Source organism: Vidua macroura, chromosome 11, assembly GCF_024509145.1.
Source record: "Vidua macroura isolate BioBank_ID:100142 chromosome 11, ASM2450914v1, whole genome shotgun sequence".
NCBI classification, from domain to species: domain Eukaryota; kingdom Metazoa; phylum Chordata; class Aves; order Passeriformes; family Viduidae; genus Vidua; species Vidua macroura.
In genome coordinates this window covers 7,035,691-7,056,958 of record NC_071581.1, presented here as the reverse complement: position 1 = coordinate 7,056,958, position 21,268 = coordinate 7,035,691, and the positions used below count along the sequence as shown (strand labels likewise).

Here is a 21,268-nt window from a genome sequence, read left to right as displayed (position 1 = left end):
CTGTATCAAGATTTGGATTTTCACATCATCGTGCCTGACTGACAAACAACTGAATTTTAAGAGTTCCCACAATCTAAGCAAGTTGTAAAACTGCATGCAGCTGAACTTAAATTAGAAGTAATCTAAATAACAGGCTCTTCCCATATGACACACATAAAGATGTACTTAGGCATTACCTGATACATATTATGACTGCTGCTACCTTCAGGTTTAAATAGTCACATTTCTGAACTGATCCTCCCTCCCCTTCCCAGACACATTCGCAGAAGTGGTTTCCAGATTCTCACATAACTTCAGTGTTTTGTGGCAGACTTTAAAAATAGCTAAAACAGACACACAAATATGCATAATTTAGTCAGCAATAAGCTTAACACTTATGTCACATAGGACTCCAGCTTCAAACCCAGAGTTAATCCTTTTTCCACCTGACAATGATTAGACAATTACAAGACTTCACTTACAATCCGATCAAAATCATCCTGTGTTTCTTTATTCCTACAAAGAAACAGGCATGACTGATTTGCTTCTTCTAGGCTACCAACACGCAAATTGACAGAGCTACTCAGTTTAGTTGGCAGTAATTTGATAATCTACACAAAGTTAAGAGACCATTTCTTCCACAGGTAGTATGTAACCTGCAGCAGAAGCTGCATAGGTTTTGGAACTAGGGCCAAAATTAAAGCAAGATGAAATATAAACAAAAAAAGACCCCAGTCAGTGGAGTCCAAGCTACAAAAATCCAGGAAGAGGAACGTAGGCTAGACAAGACTCTTCAAGCTGGGCTCAGCAGCAGAAAGCCAGTCTGCCTGGACTCTGGTCCTCTTAGCAAATTATCTTGCTCATAACACACACTGCCCTGCAAAGGCAGTGATAAAAGATAAGAGAATGGGTCATGCTCCCCTTCTTGTGGGACTCTCATGGCTTCACAGCTTTTTCAGGCTACTGTAGCATCACAAAACCACTCAGCTCCCCACAAACGCTGGGGCAGAGGTGGTAGTGCATGTTGTGACAAGCAAGCTCTGCAGAAGCCCACTTCAGCAGACACACCAGGTGCTAGAGACAGCAGAGCTCAGGTCACCGAGCGGCACTCGCATCACCTCCATCCCGCTGGCTGCACACACGAGCACGGCCTAGTGCCCATCAGTGCCCACCGTGCTGTACCCAGCACACTGCCAAGGGCAGCCGGTGGAGCATCGCTTCTGACAGTGACAACTGGTGTGTTTCCTGCACTCCCTGATGTGCCATGGCCTGACTTGAGCTAACTGCACTCCCTGATGTGCCATGGCCTGACTTGAGCTAACTGCATGTACCCCGGAGCGCACGCCGGCCCTTCCTACGGATGACAACAGCAGCGAGCTCCCTCCCCAGCCGGGTCCCGGCGCGTCTGCGACACACGGGACACCCGGGGAGCCGGGTTAAGACCGACCCGCATGCACAGTGGGGTTCAACACGGCGAGGAGCGACCCCGCCGCGGCGGTCACTGACCAGGGCCAGGTGTCCGCACGGCCCGACCCCGCCGAAGGCCGAGCCGGCACGGCCCCGCCGCCGCCCAGGCCGCGGCCCAGCGGCCCCCAGGGCACGTCACGGCGGGCCGGGAGCGCTCCCTGCTCCCACCTCGGCGGGACGGTCCCAGCGGGAGCCGCAGGCTGCCCGGGGCGGGAGCGCTACTTACGCCGACACCATCTCCTCCCTGCTCCCCGGCCGCACAGCCGCTGCCGCCCGCCTCCCCCGCCGCTCCGCGCCCCAGCCAAGCCCTACCGGGGTCCAGGGCGGGCCCGGCGCGGCCGCACGAAGCCAATGGCTGGGCAGAGGCGGGAGGGAGCGGGCGAAGAGCCGGGAGCACCGCGGGATCGCTGCCTGCGGAGGCGGAGCCTGCGAGGGCTTATAGGGCCGGGCCGGGCGCTCCCCCCATGTGACCGCGCGGGCGCCCAGCTGGGGCGAGTTAAGTGGCGGCGCCGGGGACCGCCGGCTGCCCGGCTGCCGCTCCCCAGAGCTTTAGCCTTGGCATTTTTGATTTCTTATTTTTTTCTCCTCCATCCTCGGCGTTTGGCACTTTTCAAACAGCAGCGCCCCGCTGAGCGCGGCGCGGACCGAGCCGCCCCGGTGGCGCTGCAGGCGGCGGTGGCGCGGGGAGCGATGCTGCCTGCCCGCCCGGGCTCCCCTCCGCCCGCCCGGGCTCCCGGAGCCGCCGGCGCCGCCTGACCGTGGTGCTGGATGCAGGCGCGACCCGGAGGCAGCGCTTGCCATGTGTGCTGGTAGCGCCCGGCTGTGGCAGCGCCCGGGGCCCGGCTCCGGGTAAGTCGGGGCGGCACCGGGCACGGCCCCCGCCGCCACCATGGTGAAGGAGGAGTGCAAGGCGCTGCTGGACGCGCTCAACAAGGTGACCGCCTGCTACCGGCACATGGTGCTGACCATCGGCGGCACCTCGGACTCCCAGAACCTGCGGGAGGAGCTCAAGAAAACCCGGCAGAAAGCTCAGGAGCTGGCGGTGGCCAACAGGAACAAGCTCACCACGGTCCTGAAGGACAAAACCGTGAGTAAGGAAGATAAAGCCGAGTTCGAGAGGCTATGGGTGATTTTCTCCACGTGCCTAGAGATCCTGGAGATCGATATGAGGAGAGCCCTGGAGCTGGGCCACGAGTTCCCGCTGAACGTCCCCAAAAAACACCTGATCCAGACAGGCATGAGCGGGGGAACCTCCGGCGTGGCCGCCCGCGCCATGAGCGTCCAGAACATGAAATACGAGGCTGAGCACAACATAGACGTGGTGGATTTGAAAGACCTCGAGAACGAGATCAACCAGGTAGGAGAGATGATGTACGAGATGGAGATGAAGGTCAATGTCCCCCAGTGGACAGTAGAGGCTAAGCAAGACCCAGGGGCTGAACTGAAATCCACCATCAGTGTGGGTGCTTCCTCTATTGGCATGATCTCTGTGGAGGAAAATAAATCCTTCTGCGATATCAGCAAGGTTCTAGCTGGGATTATTTTCACTGCTGTGCTCATTATCGCTATTGTCCTGGCAGTGTGTGTGGTAAAACTGTCTTAGGGTGGTGCAAGCTCTGACACGAGCGACCCCTCTCCAGCCCGTCTCTGGAGTGTTTCATGCCTCACCTTTACTTCCAAAGTGTGTCACTTGGATGAGCTGAGAATTTTAAACGAGCACTTGAAAGAACAAAGCAGAACTTTTGCCTCTGGATATTCTAAAATGCACTATCTGTTTCTTCATGGTTTTTGAAGAAAAGGGATGCAAATCAGCCTGCAGAATAGAATGTCTTCGTTTACTGGACTTGTAACAGTTAAGTGAAATATCAGGGTATTATCACTACTGGCTGTAACAGGGATTTGCCTGCTATTAATAGGTCACTATTCTCAGAAGCCTGTGGTTTTTGTTCTTCACTAGGCTCTGGTGTTTGCTGCTGGTCACTGTTTACAGTATTGGAGGGTAACATAAATTTGATGGCTAACATCATGGGTGTTTTGTCTGACCAAATTGAATAGAATACTTCTTTTTTTTTCCATCAAATACAAAACATATTTCTTGAGTGGAGGAAAGGGGTAAGGATGAAAACCCCAATAAAATAATGTAACCAACCTCTCTTTTAAATAAGTTAATGGTTGGGCAGGGGGGAGAAAATGGAACAATGTTTGATACAAAGTACTGTTTGTTAATTTAGACTGGATTGTACAGAACCCAGTTGCATGAATTGGCACAGCATATGTCAATGACTAATCGCTTTCCAAATCCAGAGAGAAAAAAGGGAAAGTTGCATATTCAGAAAAATACTAGCAAGCCTCATGGTTTTCATTCACATTTACCACGATGTTATCTTTCCCTGCAGAAAGACTGATTCTTGCTACTGATTTTCATTTTTCTCTCTGAAGCAGCAATTTGTACTCCGTGATTAACTATGAAAACAGCAGCAGTCAATCTACCCACAGCAGATGCAGTAACATGGGAAACAGATTTTAGCAAAGAGAAATGATGTTAAGTTAAAGCAGACTTTCCCAATGGGATCCCCTCTCCATTGACAGGGAGGGACTGATGCTTGTATGTGTACAGCCACATTTCTGCAAGCTCCCAAATTGCAGAAATCCAGAAAAAGCTAAAAATGTGTCTCAGTTTCATATCTCAGTCATGTCTGATTAATCATCTGGGAAACAGGAAGCCTGTAGGATTGGTCCCATTTGATAACACTACAATTCTGGAAGGGAAATGCAACAGCATAGAACTTTCAAGTGCTTCCCTGTGGAGTTGTCAATATTTAAATATAAAATTGTGTGAACAGACACTTACTTAGCAGAGAAGCTTTACAATATTTTGTAAAAAGTATTTATGTGTTATGGTATTTATTATTTACTTCTGGAAATACCTTCTAGTGCTGTGAACACACACTGGCGGTTCAGGAATGCTTGGTACATGTGCTACAGTGCCATAGATGTATGGGGCACTCCACAGCCAAATATAAAGACCCCAAAATACTGGGGGTTTAAGAAGTCATTTTTCTTCATTGATTATTACAGGAACATTGTCAAAAGTAATAATCAGGCATGTTTTGTGAACAGTCTTCATGCTTGTTAAATAAAATTGACAACATCCATAAACACCTAATACTTTTTAGTATTTTTGAGTTAAGAACTAAACATACTTGAAAAAACTGCAGCAAACAATTTAGTCTTTAAAACTTAACTGGATTTATTGGGGGGTGGGGGGGGGGAGTGTATTTGAATCTGGTCACTTGTAGGTGAGGAAAAAAATAGTAAGCAGAGGCCTGAATTCAAAGCTATAGATTATCCTTATGTTGAAGGATAATGTGAGCTCTGGACATTGGTCCAGTCTAACTCCATTCTCTCAGGAATTCAGTGTGTTCCAAGACAACTCCACATTCCTTTCTGTTGTATTTCACTCATTGCACAGAATATGTTTTATATGTAGTTAATCTATGTCTGTAGAGGTCCCTGACAGCTGTCTAACAAAGCCCGCTCTGTATTTCTCGGTGCTACAGTTCCAGCCTGCCTAGACAAGGTGTAATTGCTAATTCATTTAAATTCGATGATCTCCTTCACAATCACAATAAGTAAACATATTTAAGGAAAATACAGTAAAAGCTGCAGAAGAATGTACCTATTTGGATTGCCACCTGTTGTCATTAAGGATCTGTGGATGTTTTCACTTTTTGCACTCTCAGTTCACAGGAGGGTAGAGAAGCCATTGGGCTCTATTCTGTGCTTCCTGAAAACTCCATATACCTTGTGAAATCAGACCATTTAACCACATGTTCTCAAACCCCCAAGTCATGAATGCAAGTCTGTTTTCTGGTGGATAAGTAAATGGTAACAATGACCACATTCATTATCTTTTATCTTGGTATCTTCCACATACCTAACCACAGATAAACAGTTTATCCATGCTTAGTTGTGTAGAAGATTTTTTAAGAATAGGTCATCTTTGGAAGCAAGCCTCAGTGGGTTGGTAAATTTTAAGTTTTCAGTCCAATACAGTTTTGGGTTTTTATTTGGATTTTTTAATATAGAACTCAAAGAATTCATATAAATAGCCTCTAAGTATGTAAGTCTTGCTTTATTATGAATATGCATACAATTACTATTTAAAGGATTGGCCTTGGAAAAAGAATTTTCAGATCTTAAGACAAAGCTGGCTGCAAATTAATTCAACATTAGTATGTTCCTAAAAATCTGTATCATCTAATATTTAGGCTATCTAAAATTAATAGATTAAGTAGAATTCTAACAGAGGATTGGCACTGTCTACATGGATAAAGTGCTGCCATTAATCTCCTACATGTGTTTATTCCACGTGACAGAGTTTGGCATGACACTGCACAAAACCAAAACTAAATGGAACCACCATTGCCCGAAAGTATGGAGGCTTCCTTTAAATTTAGTCTTCATTTTTTCCCCCTACTGGAATGCAACTGGAAGGAGACTGGAAGTGCTACTTTTTAAGTGAAAAATGGGAGTTCATATTTCAAAATACTCTATACTGAAACAGCATGATGAAAAAGCACATACTCTCATGCTGATTGGTGAGAATGTAATTATAGTACAAAAGAAGATGGTCATTGCTTAATTAATATCAGTGTTGATCTACTTCAGCTCTTTTGTCTTTAGTCACAGAATACACGTATTAAATTTGCTGTATACTAACATCTTACTCCTGACTTGAATTACACTGGTTTTGCCTGTGCATGGGTGGTATTTTCTACACTTTGAATAATGCAAACCTGTTACTGTCACTGTTTATTTAACTTAAAATAAAGTACTTCCTTATAACTTACTGGTTTGCTTGCAGCAGTAATTCAAACCAAACAAAATCTGTCAGACCAAGTCCAGAGGAGGCCACAAAGTTGATCAGAGGGATCAAGCACCTCTGCTGCGAGGAAAGGCTGGGAGAATTGGGATCATTCAGCCTGGAGAAGACAAACTTTGGGGTGGCCTAGTTGTGCCCTTCCAGTGCCTGAAGGGAGCCTCCAAGAAAGATGGAGAGCGCCTGTTTACAAGGGATGGAGCCACAAGGGAAATGGCTTCACTGACAGAGCTGCTTCAGATGAGATAGTGGAAGAAATTGTTCCCTGTCAGGATGGTGAGGCCCTGGCACAGGTTGCCCAGAGAAGCTGTGGCTGCCCCATCCCTGGAAATGTTCAAGGCCAGACTGGACAGGGCTTGACACAGTCTGGTCTGGTGGAAGGTGTCCCTGCCCATGGCAGGGGTTGACACCAGGTGATCTTTAAGGTCTCTTCCAACTCAAACCATTCTATGACTCTTTGAAAAGCTGGAATATTAATATAGCTTATCTGTAGTAGGCTCTTCTAAGCTAAAGTTCCTGTTTCAACCACAGTAATAAAAGTAATATGCTAAGCTCTCATTAGTTTTGTTAACATCGTTAAACACAGCCTTCTCAAGCTCCCAAAATTGAATTGTGATGTAGCATACACTGCCAGGGAAGGAGCAGTCTGAAAAGCCAGGAAATCCCTGCCTTAGGAAACAGCTACAATAACATTCAGCTAACAGATGATTCTCCCTTCAGCGCTGGTTTTCCAGTGTTAAGTACAGAACCATTGGCTTGGACAACCTGAAAACCAGACTAGACTGGACTAACAATTGGATTCTCCTTGTGTTAGGATCTAAACTCTGTCTCTCTCAAGCCAGCAAAGCTGGCATTTACTTTAGCAAAAGATTTACACAACCTAAGGAGTGTGAAACTTGGTCCTGTGCTATTGGTAGCAACTATGGTCAACAGTTTTATCAAACCACCAGAACTGAGTCTGCTAAACACAACAATTTGTAATTTCATTCCAGGATTTCCAGTCTATCACCATAAAAACCCATTACACTTTTATAGTTTAGGAACCCAGGATCATAATTAATGTGATTCTCCTGATGTTGCAAACAGTGTAACATCAAAATTGAGCACTATAAATATAAAATAAAATTAGTTTCAAAATTCTTCATGCAGGTATGAAAATAGTTTTTACAGTAATGCAATTATTTAAAACTGGACCAAATGAGCGATGTAATTAGCTTTCAGATTAAAAATTAAACATGTGCTTATTGTTCGTAGAGAGGATTGGTTACAGGCTTGCTTTTCCTTCTCTGGAAAGTTTGTGTTGTTTACGTTTGCTTTCCACAAATACATTCTATTTAAGTGCTAATGGAACTCCTAGTCAACATATTTACCCTTCACAGATTTTCATTATGTAAAAAGTCATTCAGTAAGACCAGTGGATTACAGATCTCTAAGTGCTTTCTCTCAATACGATTATGTAAGTCTTTTAATGCAGGAAGAGATCTGGACAAAATAGTTCACACGTGAGCAGCATTTGCTACAATAAGTGTACAATAAAAGTGGGATTAGAAAATAATGTCTTTCATATAAAATTATCCACGTGTTTAGGGAACAACAAAAAAAGGAAAGGAGATGGATGTATGTAGTAAATACCAAAGTTTGCTTTTTATTATATACAACAACATCCCAACGTTAAACAACAGCTTCTCTATAAAAAAAGTAATATCTTATGCCCAATGGGACAGAGGATATAAAATATCCCTGAGTGGAACTGACTCCATTCTCTTATTACCTCTTACAGAGCGAGAGTAAAACTAGTTTGATTTGCTACATGTTGTTATCCATTTCACAGAAGACAATCCTTATCTCCCTCGGTTGCACACTACAAATGACTTTCCCCTGGAAGAAGGCAGTCCCACATGGCTGGATCCCATCACCCACCCTCACAGCTCGCTGCTCTGGTACTGGGTGCACTTGGATGTAGCTTTAGCAGCTGCCACTGCGGAACCTGTGCAAAGGTGAAAAGTCACAGGGCATTTAACCAGCACCAGGGCTCTGGTGGATCCTGTCAGCCAGCCAAGCACGAGTGTTCCGTGCTGGAAGCAGTGTGACTGCAAACACAAATCCATCACAACCTCTCTGGAACTGCCACCCACAGAGGCCACTTACCAAATGCATATAATATATATGCATTATATATATAATAAATGATGTTTATTGCTCAGTTCCAGTCATTTGTGAGAATATCTACTGTGATTTACCAGAGCGACAGAAACTGACTTCTCAGCCCTCCACAGGGTCAGGTGGGTTTTTGTTTTGTTCTCTTTCCTTGAATTGTATGTTTTATTTACACTGTACTGCATGACATTATTTATCATATACTTAAATCATACAAACTCACAAATCCTCTGAAAGCTAGGTATAATTCAGCTGCACAGAAATGGATGTCACAGCTGTGGTATAAATGTGGTCTGTTATTTTGATCATTTCCACTGTGCGTGAAATTATCACTGGAGTCTCTGATCAGTCAAGTCTGTCTCTCACACACAAATGTTCAAATAACACACACAGCTGAACTCACTGATGTGCCACAGCACTAAAAAACCACACAGCAAAAAAAATTACTTTAAAAATCATGGGGCTTTTGAAAGAATAATAAATCTCGTATCTTACAGTCATCTACAATTCTCTTGGGAAAAAAAATTAAATGCAATTCTTCTGTGTGATCCAGAAAAATCTATACAAAAATAGCATAAACTTTGGAAAAAAAAAAAAAACACAAGAAAGGGGAAATAAGAAAAAAAGACAAAAGAAAATACTTAACTATTTATACCATATAAAATGACTGAGGACTGCCAGAGACAGCAAACATGATACTCCCTTAGCAACTTAATCTAACATGCTAATTGTAACTTAAGAGATACACATTTGAATTCTGGGTCCTGGAAGGTGTGCTCCAAATGATTCCTCAAACAAGCCCCCAGTGCTCAGTCTGGCAAGAAAATACATGTGTGAAAACTATTCACATAACTAAAAGCTGCAGAATTAGAATCATAATTTCCATTTCCATAAGATTGTAATCCATTTTGTGTCTGTTGGAAGTAGAACAGGTCCAGTTGTTAATACTATCTGTAACCTAGTTTTCTCATCTGCCTAATTTGTTGGAATATCATTTTGTATGAAGTTAACTGCTTTGTGTTTTTTATTTTTCTTTTTAGTCAATCAATATAATGGTGGTGTTATCATAAACCTGCATTTCCTAGATGTGACATTTATTCACAATTTGGAAACGATACTTGAAAACATATACAGTGAATAATCTATTTACTTTTCATATTAATTATTAAGTCTGCCTATTTGTTGATATTATAGGAGCTAAACAATCTAAAAGCTTTAGCATGTCCTTTTGAAGTGACCTGGAGATATTTGAAATACCACTTGAAATAGCTGGAGGCAATTAAAAGATGTGTAGATGGGGCACTTGGGGACATGGTTTAGTGGTGGACTTGGCAGTGCTGGGTTCGTGGTTGGACTCAATGATCTTGGGTTTTTTTCCCAACCTAAATAACTCTGTGATTCTACAGTACTGTACAATAAGCCAGTTTAGGAAGCAGTAGGCAAACCTAATGAAATCTCTGCATTTTTTGATACTTGCAGTTTTCACAAATCATTATTGTAGACACTGCATCTGCATGAGGACAAAGATGACTTAGTATAATCATCTCCAACTCACAGGATACCATGTAAACTAAATGATGAAATATTGGTGGACCTTGTTTTTCATCTGAAATTAATGATTGCAGTGGTGAGATCTGCACTGACCTGTCTGGGCAAAATAATTTATGCAATGATGTAACAGAACGAATGAAGTCATTTGATTGCTAAGTAGTCTAACCACATAAAAAAAAAAAAAAAACAGAAAATTAATTTGAGAATCATTTCTATGTATCTAGTGACTAAACTTTTTTTTTAAAACAAACAGGCATTTTCTTGTAAGCAGTAACTCAACTGTAGAGAAAAATGTTGAAGTAATCTCTGCATTGCTGAAATATGATGCCTCAAAGAATTATTATCAGTGCAATAATCTTATGGTATTTTATTTGATGTAACTTTTGTATCACTCAGAAGGGTTTATTTTTCAATACAACACAATCTGGTTTTGAAAACAACCTGAAATACAAAAGTATTTGGAGTCCATTAAATAAACAATTTTATGTTCTGGCATACGAGAAGCATGAAAGACAGCTGAATTCTTTAATTTTTAGCAAAACCACCTTTTTTTCTTTTTTTAATAATTTAATTCGGAGGGGACCTCTTGACTCTTCAGCCTTTTGTTACATTTGACTGAGTGTCACACATGTATTATCTAGCTAATTCTTGCTATGGGGAGCCTTCTCTCCGCACTGAAGTGCCCTGTATTCCCAGCCCACAACTGGCCTTGAAGCATCATGTCCTTGTGCTGGAATCCTTCCACACAGTAATGCAACGAACTGGTGTGCTTGGTTTAGGATTAGTGATAGATTTTCTCTTTTTTTTCTGAAATCACTCATAAAGCTATAGAATATTTAAGTACAAGTGCGATAAGCTCTGCATTCTAGCAGAATATATTGAAAAAAAATCACCTAAGTTGGAGATGAAGAAACATGCTCTATAGATAACCTTACATCTAATTTGCCTTTAACGCTTTTTCTATATTCATGTGAGCTACCTCCAGCAGGTCAGCTATAGCTTTGAGGGGGCAGATACACACTCTAAGAGCTGATATTTTGCCTTTCTTAGCAGGAAACTGGAAGGGGGCAAAACCTTTGCATCCTTTATCTTTTCTCACAGAGTTTCTTGAGTGCTCATTCTCAGAACCTCCTGCAACCTCCAGTCCGGATAACTGGGTCAGGTAAAGACTCACACACTCCTGGAATTTCACATGAGATGACTTCAGCTTTGCAGTGAATGGACACTGAACTGCTCTTCCTAAGACAATTCTGAAAAAAGTCAAAAAAACCTGCCAGCAATAGGGTGAATCTGCTGACCCTCAGGTAAGGAATGGCACCTTCTTAACAGGTGGCATATACTGCAGAACTGGAAAATGCAGCAATTAGGGTAGGGAAGAAAGTTTCCCTTAGCTTGCACTTGGCTGTCTTTGGGCCCAAAGAACGGCTCAGGATGCTGAGCTCAGTCCTGAACAGAACTGTAACCCCAACCCTGGCATTCTCTGGGTGTCTGAGGCCACAGCCAGCCACACATCCCATTTCCACTGCCCCGCAGGAATGCCTAGGGAGTTTAATACCAGTGGGTGCCAGTGAAACCAGGGGAGTTGTGATCAGGGGAATAAAGCACCTCTGCTATGAGGAAAGGCTGAGAGAATTGGGATTGTTCAGCCTGCAGAAGAGACAGCTTTGGGGTGACCTAATTGTGCCCTTCCAGTGCCTGAAGGGAGCCTGCAAGAAAGATGAAGAGAAACAATTTACAAGGGCCTGGAGTGACAAGGGGAAATGGCTTCATACTGACAGAGAGTAGGTTTAGAGGGAATATTGGGAAGAAATCTTTCCCTGTGAGGGCAATGAGGCACTGGAACAGGTTGCCCAGAGAAGCTGTGGCTGCCCCTGGATCCCTGGAAGTGTCCAAGGCCAGGCTGGATGTGGCTTGGAGCAAGTTGGGATAGTGGAAGGTATCCCTGCCCATGGCAGAGGGGAACCAGGTGATCTTTAAGGTCTCCTCCAACCCAGACCATTTTATGATCCTATGCTTTGTTTGCCAGGTTATCCCTGCTTTACATACTAGCACTTGTGAGCCTTTAGACTGTCCAAGATAAAAAAAACCCAAACCAATATTCCAGTTAGAAACTTAAGATAACACTGTAATCATTGCTATTCTCTGGTGCCAGATTTTCCTAGATATGTTCTGAAATTATGTTCCAGGGCTATCAGACATTGCATTTTTGTCATCCTAAGACAGTTTTGTATATGTGTGGGTATTATATCTGATTTGAAAGTGACACCATTCATTACTGGTACATAAGCACTTTCTACTTAAAATGCCTTTATGCTGAAATTACATAATGGACCCTAAATCGTTTTGATCAGCCATCAAGCTCATTGGATGTTAAATCTTAAAAAAAAACCCTCAGTAGTTTATTAATATTTCACCAGTAAAGCAGCTTTTAGGCAAAGCACATTCCTAACAAGATGCAGTGAAATAGTTAACTACACAAAGAGTGCAAAAGGCTAACAAATATCAAGATGAATGTCATGATTTTAGATTCAAAGTACCTTAGTAGAAAACAGCAAATTAATGAGCCTTGTGCTTCAACTCCCTAACATGGTAATTACTGATGAGCAAAAAGGATTAAATTAGTGAGGAAAAGGGCTGCTCACGTTACAAGATATCATTGGTTTTGCTTGTATAGTTGGTGATAAGCAGTGGAAGGAGAGGGAGGCAGGCACGTCTATTGTCTGGCCATGCATTTTAGCAGCATCAGCTGGCTTGGCTGACCTGCTCTGCCCACTGCAGCCAGGCACCAGGGTGAGCTTATGGCCCAGCTGTGTCTGGGCACACCTCAAGGTCATTTTTTGATTTGTCAATTGACATGATCCAGCATCCCACTGCTTCAGCTGCTTCTAAACTTCATTTCAGTTCCAGTGACACACATGTCATAGGCATCAAGTACAAGCTCAAATATAAAATCAAATTGAGAGGTTGTCAGAAGCATGTACAGGCACGTGGGTATTTGCCAAATGCAATCTGGCAAGAGAAGGATCATGGATGGGAGAAGGATTTTCCCATGTTACATGTAAATAGCATTGTCGCCAACTTCTCAACCTGTGTCATCCACTTCTTTCTACTTAAATTTCTTACGGATTAAGCAAAATTGAGGAATCAAAATGAATTAACAAAATAAAATGTTTCCTAAAGGTTCAAAGAACCTTTCAAGGTTTTGGTACCTTGCTGAATAACTCTTTTTTCAGGTAACAAGGTACTTAAAAACCTCAAAACAGAAGAGCTCTGTAACGATTAACTAAAACTCTACATACTCCTCCCGTTTGGAATGTACTAGAACAAATTCAAACAACTTGGCAAACGTCACGTTTAACTACAGACCTAAAATGACTTTTGCTGTCAGCATGGCTTGCTATGGAATTGAGATAAGGAGATTTCTGAGGCCAGCTGGCGGGTCAGCAGCAGCATTACGAACACAAATCCGAGTCCTTGGCTCCTGACCCCGTGCTGACTGCCGGGGCTGGAACTACAGACCCTTCCCCTGCGCTCAGCGAGGTTTTCGGCTCCGAGGAAGCTCCTGGACATTTACACCTTGTGGTGCTGTAAGTACACTCCGTGCTGTGAGCCCCCAGGAAACGCCAGCCAGCCCAAGCCACAGCTTCCCAAGCCACTTAAAGCCATCGCCTCGTTTCTCCCGGACATCGCTGCCTTAAACATAAACCCTCTGCATTTCCCTAAGCTTTCGCCCCCTGAGGACACCCGCTACTTACCGGCTTAGGGCTGAGGGGGGCTGAGGCATCCCGGCGCTGTCCCGCCTCCTGCGGGCCTCCCCCGGCGCTGGCCCGCCCCGCGGCTGCAGTGGCTCCTCCGGGGGCGCAGGCGGCGGTGCCGCCCGCCCAGCCCGCGGGAGCGCGGCCGCCCCGGCGCCCTCCGCCTCGCCAAGATGAACCCGCGGCTGCGGCACTGGCGGGAGGCGGCCACGCTGCTGCTGGCGGCGGGCACGCCGGGCCCGGGCCGGCCGCCGCGCTCGCCGCTCGGCCCCTTCGACTACGAGCTGCTGCTGCTGCGCCGGAGCTCCCGCAGCGGCTTCATGCCCGGCGCCCACGTGTTCCCGGGCGGGCTGGCGGAACCGGCGGATTTCTCCGCCGAGTGGCTGGGGCTGCTGCCCGCCTCGCCGCACTGCGGGCTGGGCGCCGTGAAGCCGCCGCCGCCCGGCGGCAGCCGCGCCCCGCTCTTCGCCGCCGACCGGGAGAGCCTGGGCTCGCAGCTGCCGGGGGAAGTCGCCTTCCGCATCTGCGCTCTCAGGGAGACCTTCGAGGAGGCGGGGATCCTGCTGCTGGTGCCGGGGCGCGGGCCGGCCCCGCCGCTGCCCGCCGAACGCCTGCCGCCCGCCGCCGAGCTCGGGGAGTGGCGGCGCCGGGTGCGGGAGGACGCGTCCTGCTTCCTGCGGCTGTGCCGGCACCTGGGCTGCGCGCCCAACATCTGGGCGCTGCACGAGTGGAGCAACTGGCTGACGCCCGTGGGCAGGGCCGGCCGCGGCGGCCGCCGCTATGACACGGCTTTCTACCTGTGCTGCCTGCAGGAGCGGCCGCCACACGTCTCGCAGGACAACCAGGAGGTGACAGCTGTCCTGGTAAGAGGGGACGGGGTGCCGGGATGCAGCACAGCCCGGCCGGGCTCCTGCCCGAGCCCTTCTCCCGGCGCCCCTGGCTCCGCCGAGACTGTGCCCTTACACTTCGAACAGGCGTAGAATCAGAATGGTAGGAGTTGCAACGGACCTTAAAGATCATCGTGTGCCACCCCTGCTATGGGCAGCACACCTTCCACCAGAACAGGCTGCTCCAAGCATGCAAGGCCCCTCCGACCTGGCCTTGCACACTTCCAGGGATCCAGGGGCATCCGCAACTGCTTTGGGCAACCTGTGCCAGGGTCCCACCACTCTAACCGTAAAAAAACTGCCTTCTAATATCTAATCTAAAAGTCCCCTCTTTCGATTTGTACCCATTGTACTCCTTGTCTTGTCACTACAGTTCCTGACAAAGTGTCCCTTTCCAGCTTCCCTGCAGTCCACTCCGATTCTGGAAGGTGCTGTGAGGTCTCCACACAACTGTCTTTTCTCCAGATCAATCCAAGCCCTCCTGATAAAGCTCCTTGAGACGTGAGGAAAGGGAAGGGAGCTTTTACCTGCACGGTGCCCCTCTCCCCTGGACACCTGGAGCTGCCACCATCACCAGAGGTGCAGCTGCAGCAGCTGTCGGGAGAGGGTTTTTTGTGATGTCATGATCCGTGTCACATCAGATCCTTATTGAAATGAACAGGGCTAATGCCTTTATTAATGTTCAGCTCTTTATTAAAAAGATCAGTTGGGCAGGGCAGGGGGCTCGACGCAGAGCTCGCCCCCGCGGTCGTAGCTTGCAGAGTCTGTCACTGAAGTCCAGAACAACAGCTGTCCCCACTCCTTCCGTGGTGGCAGCACCAGGGCTCTCTCACTCTCTCTCTCCCTGCTTCTCAGAGCCTAACCTAGTCTATTCTTTAGGTGATGGCGACGGGTAAAAGTCAATCCGGGGATGTGTTTCCCTCTTCCTCAGCTAGGGCATTTGCCTAGACTCCTCTACTGTGTTCAGTTTTTGATTTATATTCCTCTTTATCTCCTAAAAATACTCCCATGATCCTAAGGGGTTTTTATTTGCGTGTTAGTCCCAGAATGGCAGCATGGAGGGGTGGGAGGCCAGTTACCTCCAGGTAGTTTAGAGAAAACAAACAAAGCAATTAGCTAATTAGCATTTCAATATCGGTACTTAGCTAGAATTAGTAGTTTTTTTAGTGTTGCCATGGGAACTAGGAAGGCCCTGCCCGCGTCTCTGGGGAACACGTGGAAGCTGTTCATTACACTTTTCACCGAGAATTACTGTCTCTTTCAAAGGCAGTTGACAAATACTATTTTTTTACATTCATTCCTGCAGTATAGCGCAGGGTTGTCACACTTCCTCAGTATGCTGGTAGAGATCCATGTGGTATATCCAGGTGTATTCCAGGACTGCATGAGATGCTAGTAGTTTTTCTTTTAGAGTTACTTGAAAGATTGTAAGTAATATGCAAACTTGTTGAAATAGTCTAGTAAAAATTTTTAAGCTTTAACTTTTTTTATTTTTTTTTTTTTAATTGAGAGTGTAAAAGTAACAAACTTCATGAAGAAGCTCTAAGAGAGCTCAAGGTCAGGTACATTAGGGTCCTTGAGTTTTTCTAGGATTCTTAAGTTTGATTACTAGTTAGAAGTAGCTGAGAAACCAGACAGTTCTGTAAAAGCTTACCTAACAATGTTGGTATTGCTGATGTTGCTATATTTATTTGTTCAACAAATTTTGCTACAGAAATTTAAAAGTACCTGAAACCTGACTTTCAAGAGTTCATGTTGTAATTTTGTCGATAATAGTATAAATCTACTGCAAATGATTATGCACATATTATTAAATTTGCCATGTGAGATGAAATCAAGATTACCAATAGTTTAAACATGCAGAATTATGATGAATAGCTGGGTGTTCGCGCTCTGAAAACAATGCCTCTAAGAAGCAGATGTTTAGAGGTACTTCTAAAGCTCAAAGCATCAGTGGCAACCTCTGGTAATAGTGAGTTTAATGTTTTCAGTTGGTTTCAGTAATGCCCCTAAAACAAATGTCAGTTTTTAATGTGGCATATCTGTATGTAAAATAAAAAATTATTTTATTGGGAAAATGAGTAATTTTTATCAATTGTTTGTTTTTCAGTTTTAAGAATGTCTTTGTTGTTACTTTGGTGTAGTTTATACACTGTTTTTATTGTGTTCAGAAGATACTGTCTGTTGCAAGCTCTTTTGCTATATAGACTTCCTTGCTAAATGACTTTTTAGTTTATTCAGACTTTCTATCTGCTGCTGAAACTACTATTTCAAGACTTGTTTTCATCTTCCAGTGGTCGTCACCTCCCGAAGCCATCGAACGCTTTAAGTCTCAAGAGATCTGGTTTCCTCCACCTCAGTTTTATGAATTCTGCAGGCTGTGCAACTTCTCTTCCCTCAGGGAGCTGCAGCAGTTCAGCTCCGCACGCGCTCTGGAGGGCTGTGAGCGCTGGATGCCCGTGATGCTGAGTGCTGCAGATGGATTCATCCAGCTGCTGCCGGGTAAGGACATGCTGGAGACTTCTCCTAAATGCACAGCATCTCCTGAATGCTGCGTGCTGAAGCCACATGACATAAACCATCCTTAACTGTAAGGAAAATACTCTTCTAAGTCAAATTACTGCACGCTGTTTCCACCTTGTGACAGTGGCTGCAGTCAGAGACAAGCCAGGGCATCAGACAGCACAGTTACTTCTTAGTTACTCACAATCTCATTGTCTCACCATTGTCATCATATATGTATTTGTGAAGAAATTCCAGCCTTTCAGCTTTGTGTAACCTGAAGAATGTTTAAAAACTCCTTCTGTTTAGTCCTTTTCAGTGGGAATTCTCCTTTACTTCGGGTATTACTTTGTGAGGAGAAGGGAATCAAGCACAGCTGCAGTATCACAACTCCCAGCTGCAGTGATAAGGCACTGGACTAAAACCATACACTCAGCCATCTTTCTCCTGCCTTTTCTCCTACTTAAGTCTCTCTCATTTCATAATCATGTGCATGCAGTGTTACGAAAAGCTGCATATACTATTTATTATTTTCATCTTTTCTTAGTTTGTTGTTCATTATACTTTCCTCTTTTTCTTTTGGTCACAATTGACCTCTAGGATTTCTATATTTGTGGTTTATTATCAGTCTTGCACAAGAGTATAATGCCTTGATATTGCAAAACATATACTTCCTTCAACAAAATACAGAACAAAATACATTTCTGTTCTTAGTCTTGTCTTTATAGACATGAAGAAGTGCTTGTCCTGTGCTCCACCTATTATATACACTCCTGTCTGCCCAGGCTGGCATTACAGCATATTAATAGCATATTATCAGGAGCTCTGGAACATTCAATGTGCACTGCAGTGTCACTGACATACTTCAGAAATGTATGGCTCTATCTTTAAATCTGAAGATGTTTAGAGTAAATTTACTTTTGCATTGCAAAATACATTTCCACTGATTTACATGTCCTGATAAATGTTAAGAAATTGCCAGTGTCACTCAATGAAAAGGCTGAAAAATAAGCTTGGCAGTCTCTAACTATATCTTTTTTCCTACCCCCAGGAGATGAGTTATATCCGGAAGATCCAGATTATACTGGAGAAAAGAAAACTATTATGTCAACAGATAAGAAGGTTGAAGATCTCATGAAAGAGGGTGGGATATTTCACAGGATAGTAATAAAAGACATCAATAATCTCGCTGTCTATGTTAATATTCAAGCAAAATATAAACATATAAATCCACTGATGATAAAGTGTGATAATTCAGATTACAACAGTAGATTATAATATGTCTTTGGTTTAAATCTAGAATACTTTTAATTGCATATACGCTCACTGTGGTTTTGGTGCTTTTTAACTGTTGCCAAATAGTGAGGAAAATATTTCTCTGTCCTGCCAAAGCATTATGTCTGTATGTGTGTGTGGTGTCACATCCATGTGTATCTAATCTCTTGAGTCTTTAAAAAGAGCAGTTGTGCTGCTGTTGGGTCACAAAGGTCCTCTTCTCACTGAAAATTTAAATATATGTTATGTTCAGAACAAGCAGAGAAGAGTTGAAGATTCCTTTACTATGCTTCCCAAAGTTACCTGCTAGATAACTGCAATGTATGTCTAGAAATGGATAAAATCTCCCCATTCCATATTTGTTGACCTTTTCCACTCTATTCTCTTTTTCATTTTGGGGACAAGCAATGTATGTATAGATATAAATAATAGATATATACATAAATTAACTATAATGCACTTTTAAAAAGAATTTTATAAAGTTAATTTTTATATTTGATATACTTAAATTCTTTCTACTAACGGTAATCATTCAAAACTACAATTTTCAAAGGTAGACCTAATTTAAAGGAAGTGTTCTATGGAATTGAGTGCATTCTTATTATCAATATATTTTTTATCTTCAAGTTGTAAGCAATTTAAAAAATAAAAAGCTTAATTTATTAGCTCCAAAAAGATATCAACAACTTAAGGGAATAATATTCCTCCTTGATATACCCACTTTTATATTCTAACATCCCACTTTTTGCTTCTTAACTACTTTACTAATATAACTGAGATTTAAGAACTTCAGAGGAAAGATTGCTGCTTAGGTTTTGGGTTGGATTTTTGTTTGGTTGGATTTGTCTTTTCTTTTGTGCAATAAGTGGAGTCAGTGGAGCAGTTTTGTAAATTTTTTATCTAGAAGGGGAATGAATGATGACTTCAGGTTAGTCAGTAAAGTTGTTCAGAAAGCTTTTTTCCAGCTTTTGTTCTGTTTCAATTAAAACCCGTTGCTACAATTAGCTTAAATTGGTTTGTAGTATTCATTTGGATTAAAAAAATGCTGAAAAAAGGTGTGTCTTTCTCTTCTCCCTCAGAACACGGCCAGGCTGGTGCTGGTTTTGCAGACCTTGTTGGGGTTTGTAAACCTGTGCTGAACAATGACCACATAAGCAGAACACTGTATTGTGCAGTAGAATACCTTCTGAATATTCTGGCTGGGTGTGACATTCCCTTTTCTCCGGTCACTCGAGACTTCACCTGCCTGCCCTGACTTTTCAAACACAATGGAGAGTGCCCTAGGACCCACCCTTGCTAGTTCCCTTAGCAAGATTCATTCCTGGGATGAATCTCATCAAGTCCCAAGGACTTGTCTATGTTCAGGCTTCTCAGATCTTGACCTTGGTTTTCTCCAACAAAAAGTACTTTATTCCTCCCCTTGAAGTTCAGGGACATGGGAAATGTGGGAAGCATGACTGCAGCAAAAACTGAGCCAAAAAAAGAGTCAAATGTCAAAGAAACCCTGTCAGCCCTCTCTATGTGCATTATCACTGAAGTATTGGGGGTGGGGTGTACATTTGTTTAAGTTCTCCTTTTCTAATCAATATACCTCTGGGAGCTCTTTTTTTTTTTTCCCAGATCCTTGCCACATTCAGTTCCAGCTGTGCTTTAGCTCTCCTGACCCCATTCCTATACCCCCAAGCACCATCCCTATATTTTCCCCTTCCTATTCCAGAAAGAATATATGGATACATATTCCTCCTTCCAGTGCCTGTGCATTTCTTTCTTGCACTTCAGTCAGACCAGAAGGGTCTTACTCAACTTCATTGGTCTCCTGCCTGCCTTGTCTGATTAATTACACATGAGAATCAAGAGTTTTTGTGCTTCAAGGAAAAGATGCTGCAAAAGCTGCCAGCTCTCTTCTCTCCTGCTCCTTTATCTCTGAGGGCAGTTTCCAGGAGTTCTCACCTAGTAATTCCTTCAACAAGTGACAGGGTGCTCTCCTAGAACCTTCACGTTATTCATCTGGACCATATCCCTTGAGATGACAAATTCAAATACACAAAAGATTTCTTTTATTGTTCTGCCTCTTATGGTTATTCTACCAGTTTATTTTTATGTAGAAAGTAAGTATTATGAGAAAATATTTTTGATAAAGAAATTATTTAGCAGCCGGGCACAGTAGGACTGTGGATATGGGAATGTGGGCAGGGGAGGAGTGCAGGGGTGATGCCAGGTGTGTGGAAAAATGCAGAGTTTTGACACTTGTGTTAGGTGAGGGTTCTCCCTCTGTCTGGCTGAGGTTGTATCTTCCTGCAGAGCTAAGAACTACACCAAGGACTTACGCGAAGTTATTTCACCACTTCCACAGGGGCGGATCCCTATGAACTCTTTCCACTTGTCCATTTACTTCTTGGTGCTACAGCTGTTTTGTGTTTTTCTTTTTTCCTGTGGTTGTTGTCCCTGGATTAGTTAAGAACTACCAGCGTGTCCAAAGAACTACCACCATTTCACCATTGCCTCTGCTACAGAGACTTTAAGCCTGAAATAAATTCCAAATCCCAAAGGTTTATTGTAATAATTTCCCTCAAGGCCTAGTAGAATATTCTCGATTTCAAGTCGTTTGTAGTAAGGCTTTTATTCTTTCACTATGAGTTTGGTTTCCATTTTATACCAAAAGCAAGACGACGGATTTCCCTAGGCTTTGTGAGGTGTCCTGTGGCGTGTCAGGTGTTTCTTGTGCCCGGGAATAATTAGCTGTGCCATTGGAGGGGCTCTGACCCGCCCCTGCTGTAAAATTTTCACAGCCTGGGTGCGGCTCTGGGGGCTTC

General features: G+C 43.9%; 3 protein-coding genes across 9 annotated transcripts in view; 2 read left to right on the top strand and 1 right to left on the bottom strand.

The window, feature by feature from the left end:
• The window catches only part of ANKRD27 (ankyrin repeat domain 27), a 55,497-nt gene extending 41,302 nt beyond the window's left edge, over positions 1 to 14,195 (bottom strand). For 2 of the 7 annotated variants that reach the window (XM_053987032.1, XM_053987038.1), the window contains exon 1: positions 1,759 to 1,855. The gene's annotated coding sequence lies outside the window, so the exon portion shown is untranslated. Of the gene's footprint in view, positions 1 to 176; positions 324 to 1,672; positions 1,736 to 1,758; positions 1,857 to 13,791 lie in introns of those variants that run through there. The other 5 variants (XM_053987034.1, XM_053987035.1, XM_053987033.1 and 2 more) reach the window with 5 other exon arrangements.
• On the top strand, positions 2,322 to 6,298 carry RGS9BP (regulator of G protein signaling 9 binding protein). Its single transcript, XM_053987040.1, has one exon. The coding sequence runs from the start codon at positions 2,336 to 2,338 to the stop codon at positions 3,047 to 3,049; it is 714 nt and encodes a 237-aa protein (XP_053843015.1). The 5' UTR covers positions 2,322 to 2,335; the 3' UTR covers positions 3,050 to 6,298.
• NUDT19 (nudix hydrolase 19) lies at positions 13,950 to 19,459 on the top strand. Its single transcript, XM_053987039.1, has 3 exons — positions 13,950 to 14,654; positions 16,973 to 17,180; positions 18,232 to 19,459. Exons 1-3 carry the CDS (start codon positions 13,965 to 13,967, stop codon positions 18,456 to 18,458), a joined length of 1,125 nt encoding a protein of 374 aa, XP_053843014.1. The 5' UTR covers positions 13,950 to 13,964; the 3' UTR covers positions 18,459 to 19,459.
• The last annotated feature ends 1,809 nt before the right edge of the window (positions 19,460 to 21,268 follow it).

What these genes read in the sequence shown, in the direction of transcription:
- RGS9BP (XM_053987040.1), top strand. Translation starts at nt 2,336, where the DNA reads ATGGTGAAGGAGGAGTGCAAGGCGCTGCTGGACGCGCTCAACAAGGTG.
- NUDT19 (XM_053987039.1), top strand. Translation starts at nt 13,965, where the DNA reads ATGAACCCGCGGCTGCGGCACTGGCGGGAGGCGGCCACGCTGCTGCTG. An exon ending in AGGAGGTGACAGCTGTCCTG is followed by an intron (nt 14,655 to 16,972) that starts GTAAGAGGGGAC and finishes TTCATCTTCCAG; the next exon opens with TGGTCGTCACCTCCCGAAGC. An exon ending in ATTCATCCAGCTGCTGCCGG is followed by an intron (nt 17,181 to 18,231) that starts GTAAGGACATGC and finishes TCCTACCCCCAG; the next exon opens with GAGATGAGTTATATCCGGAA.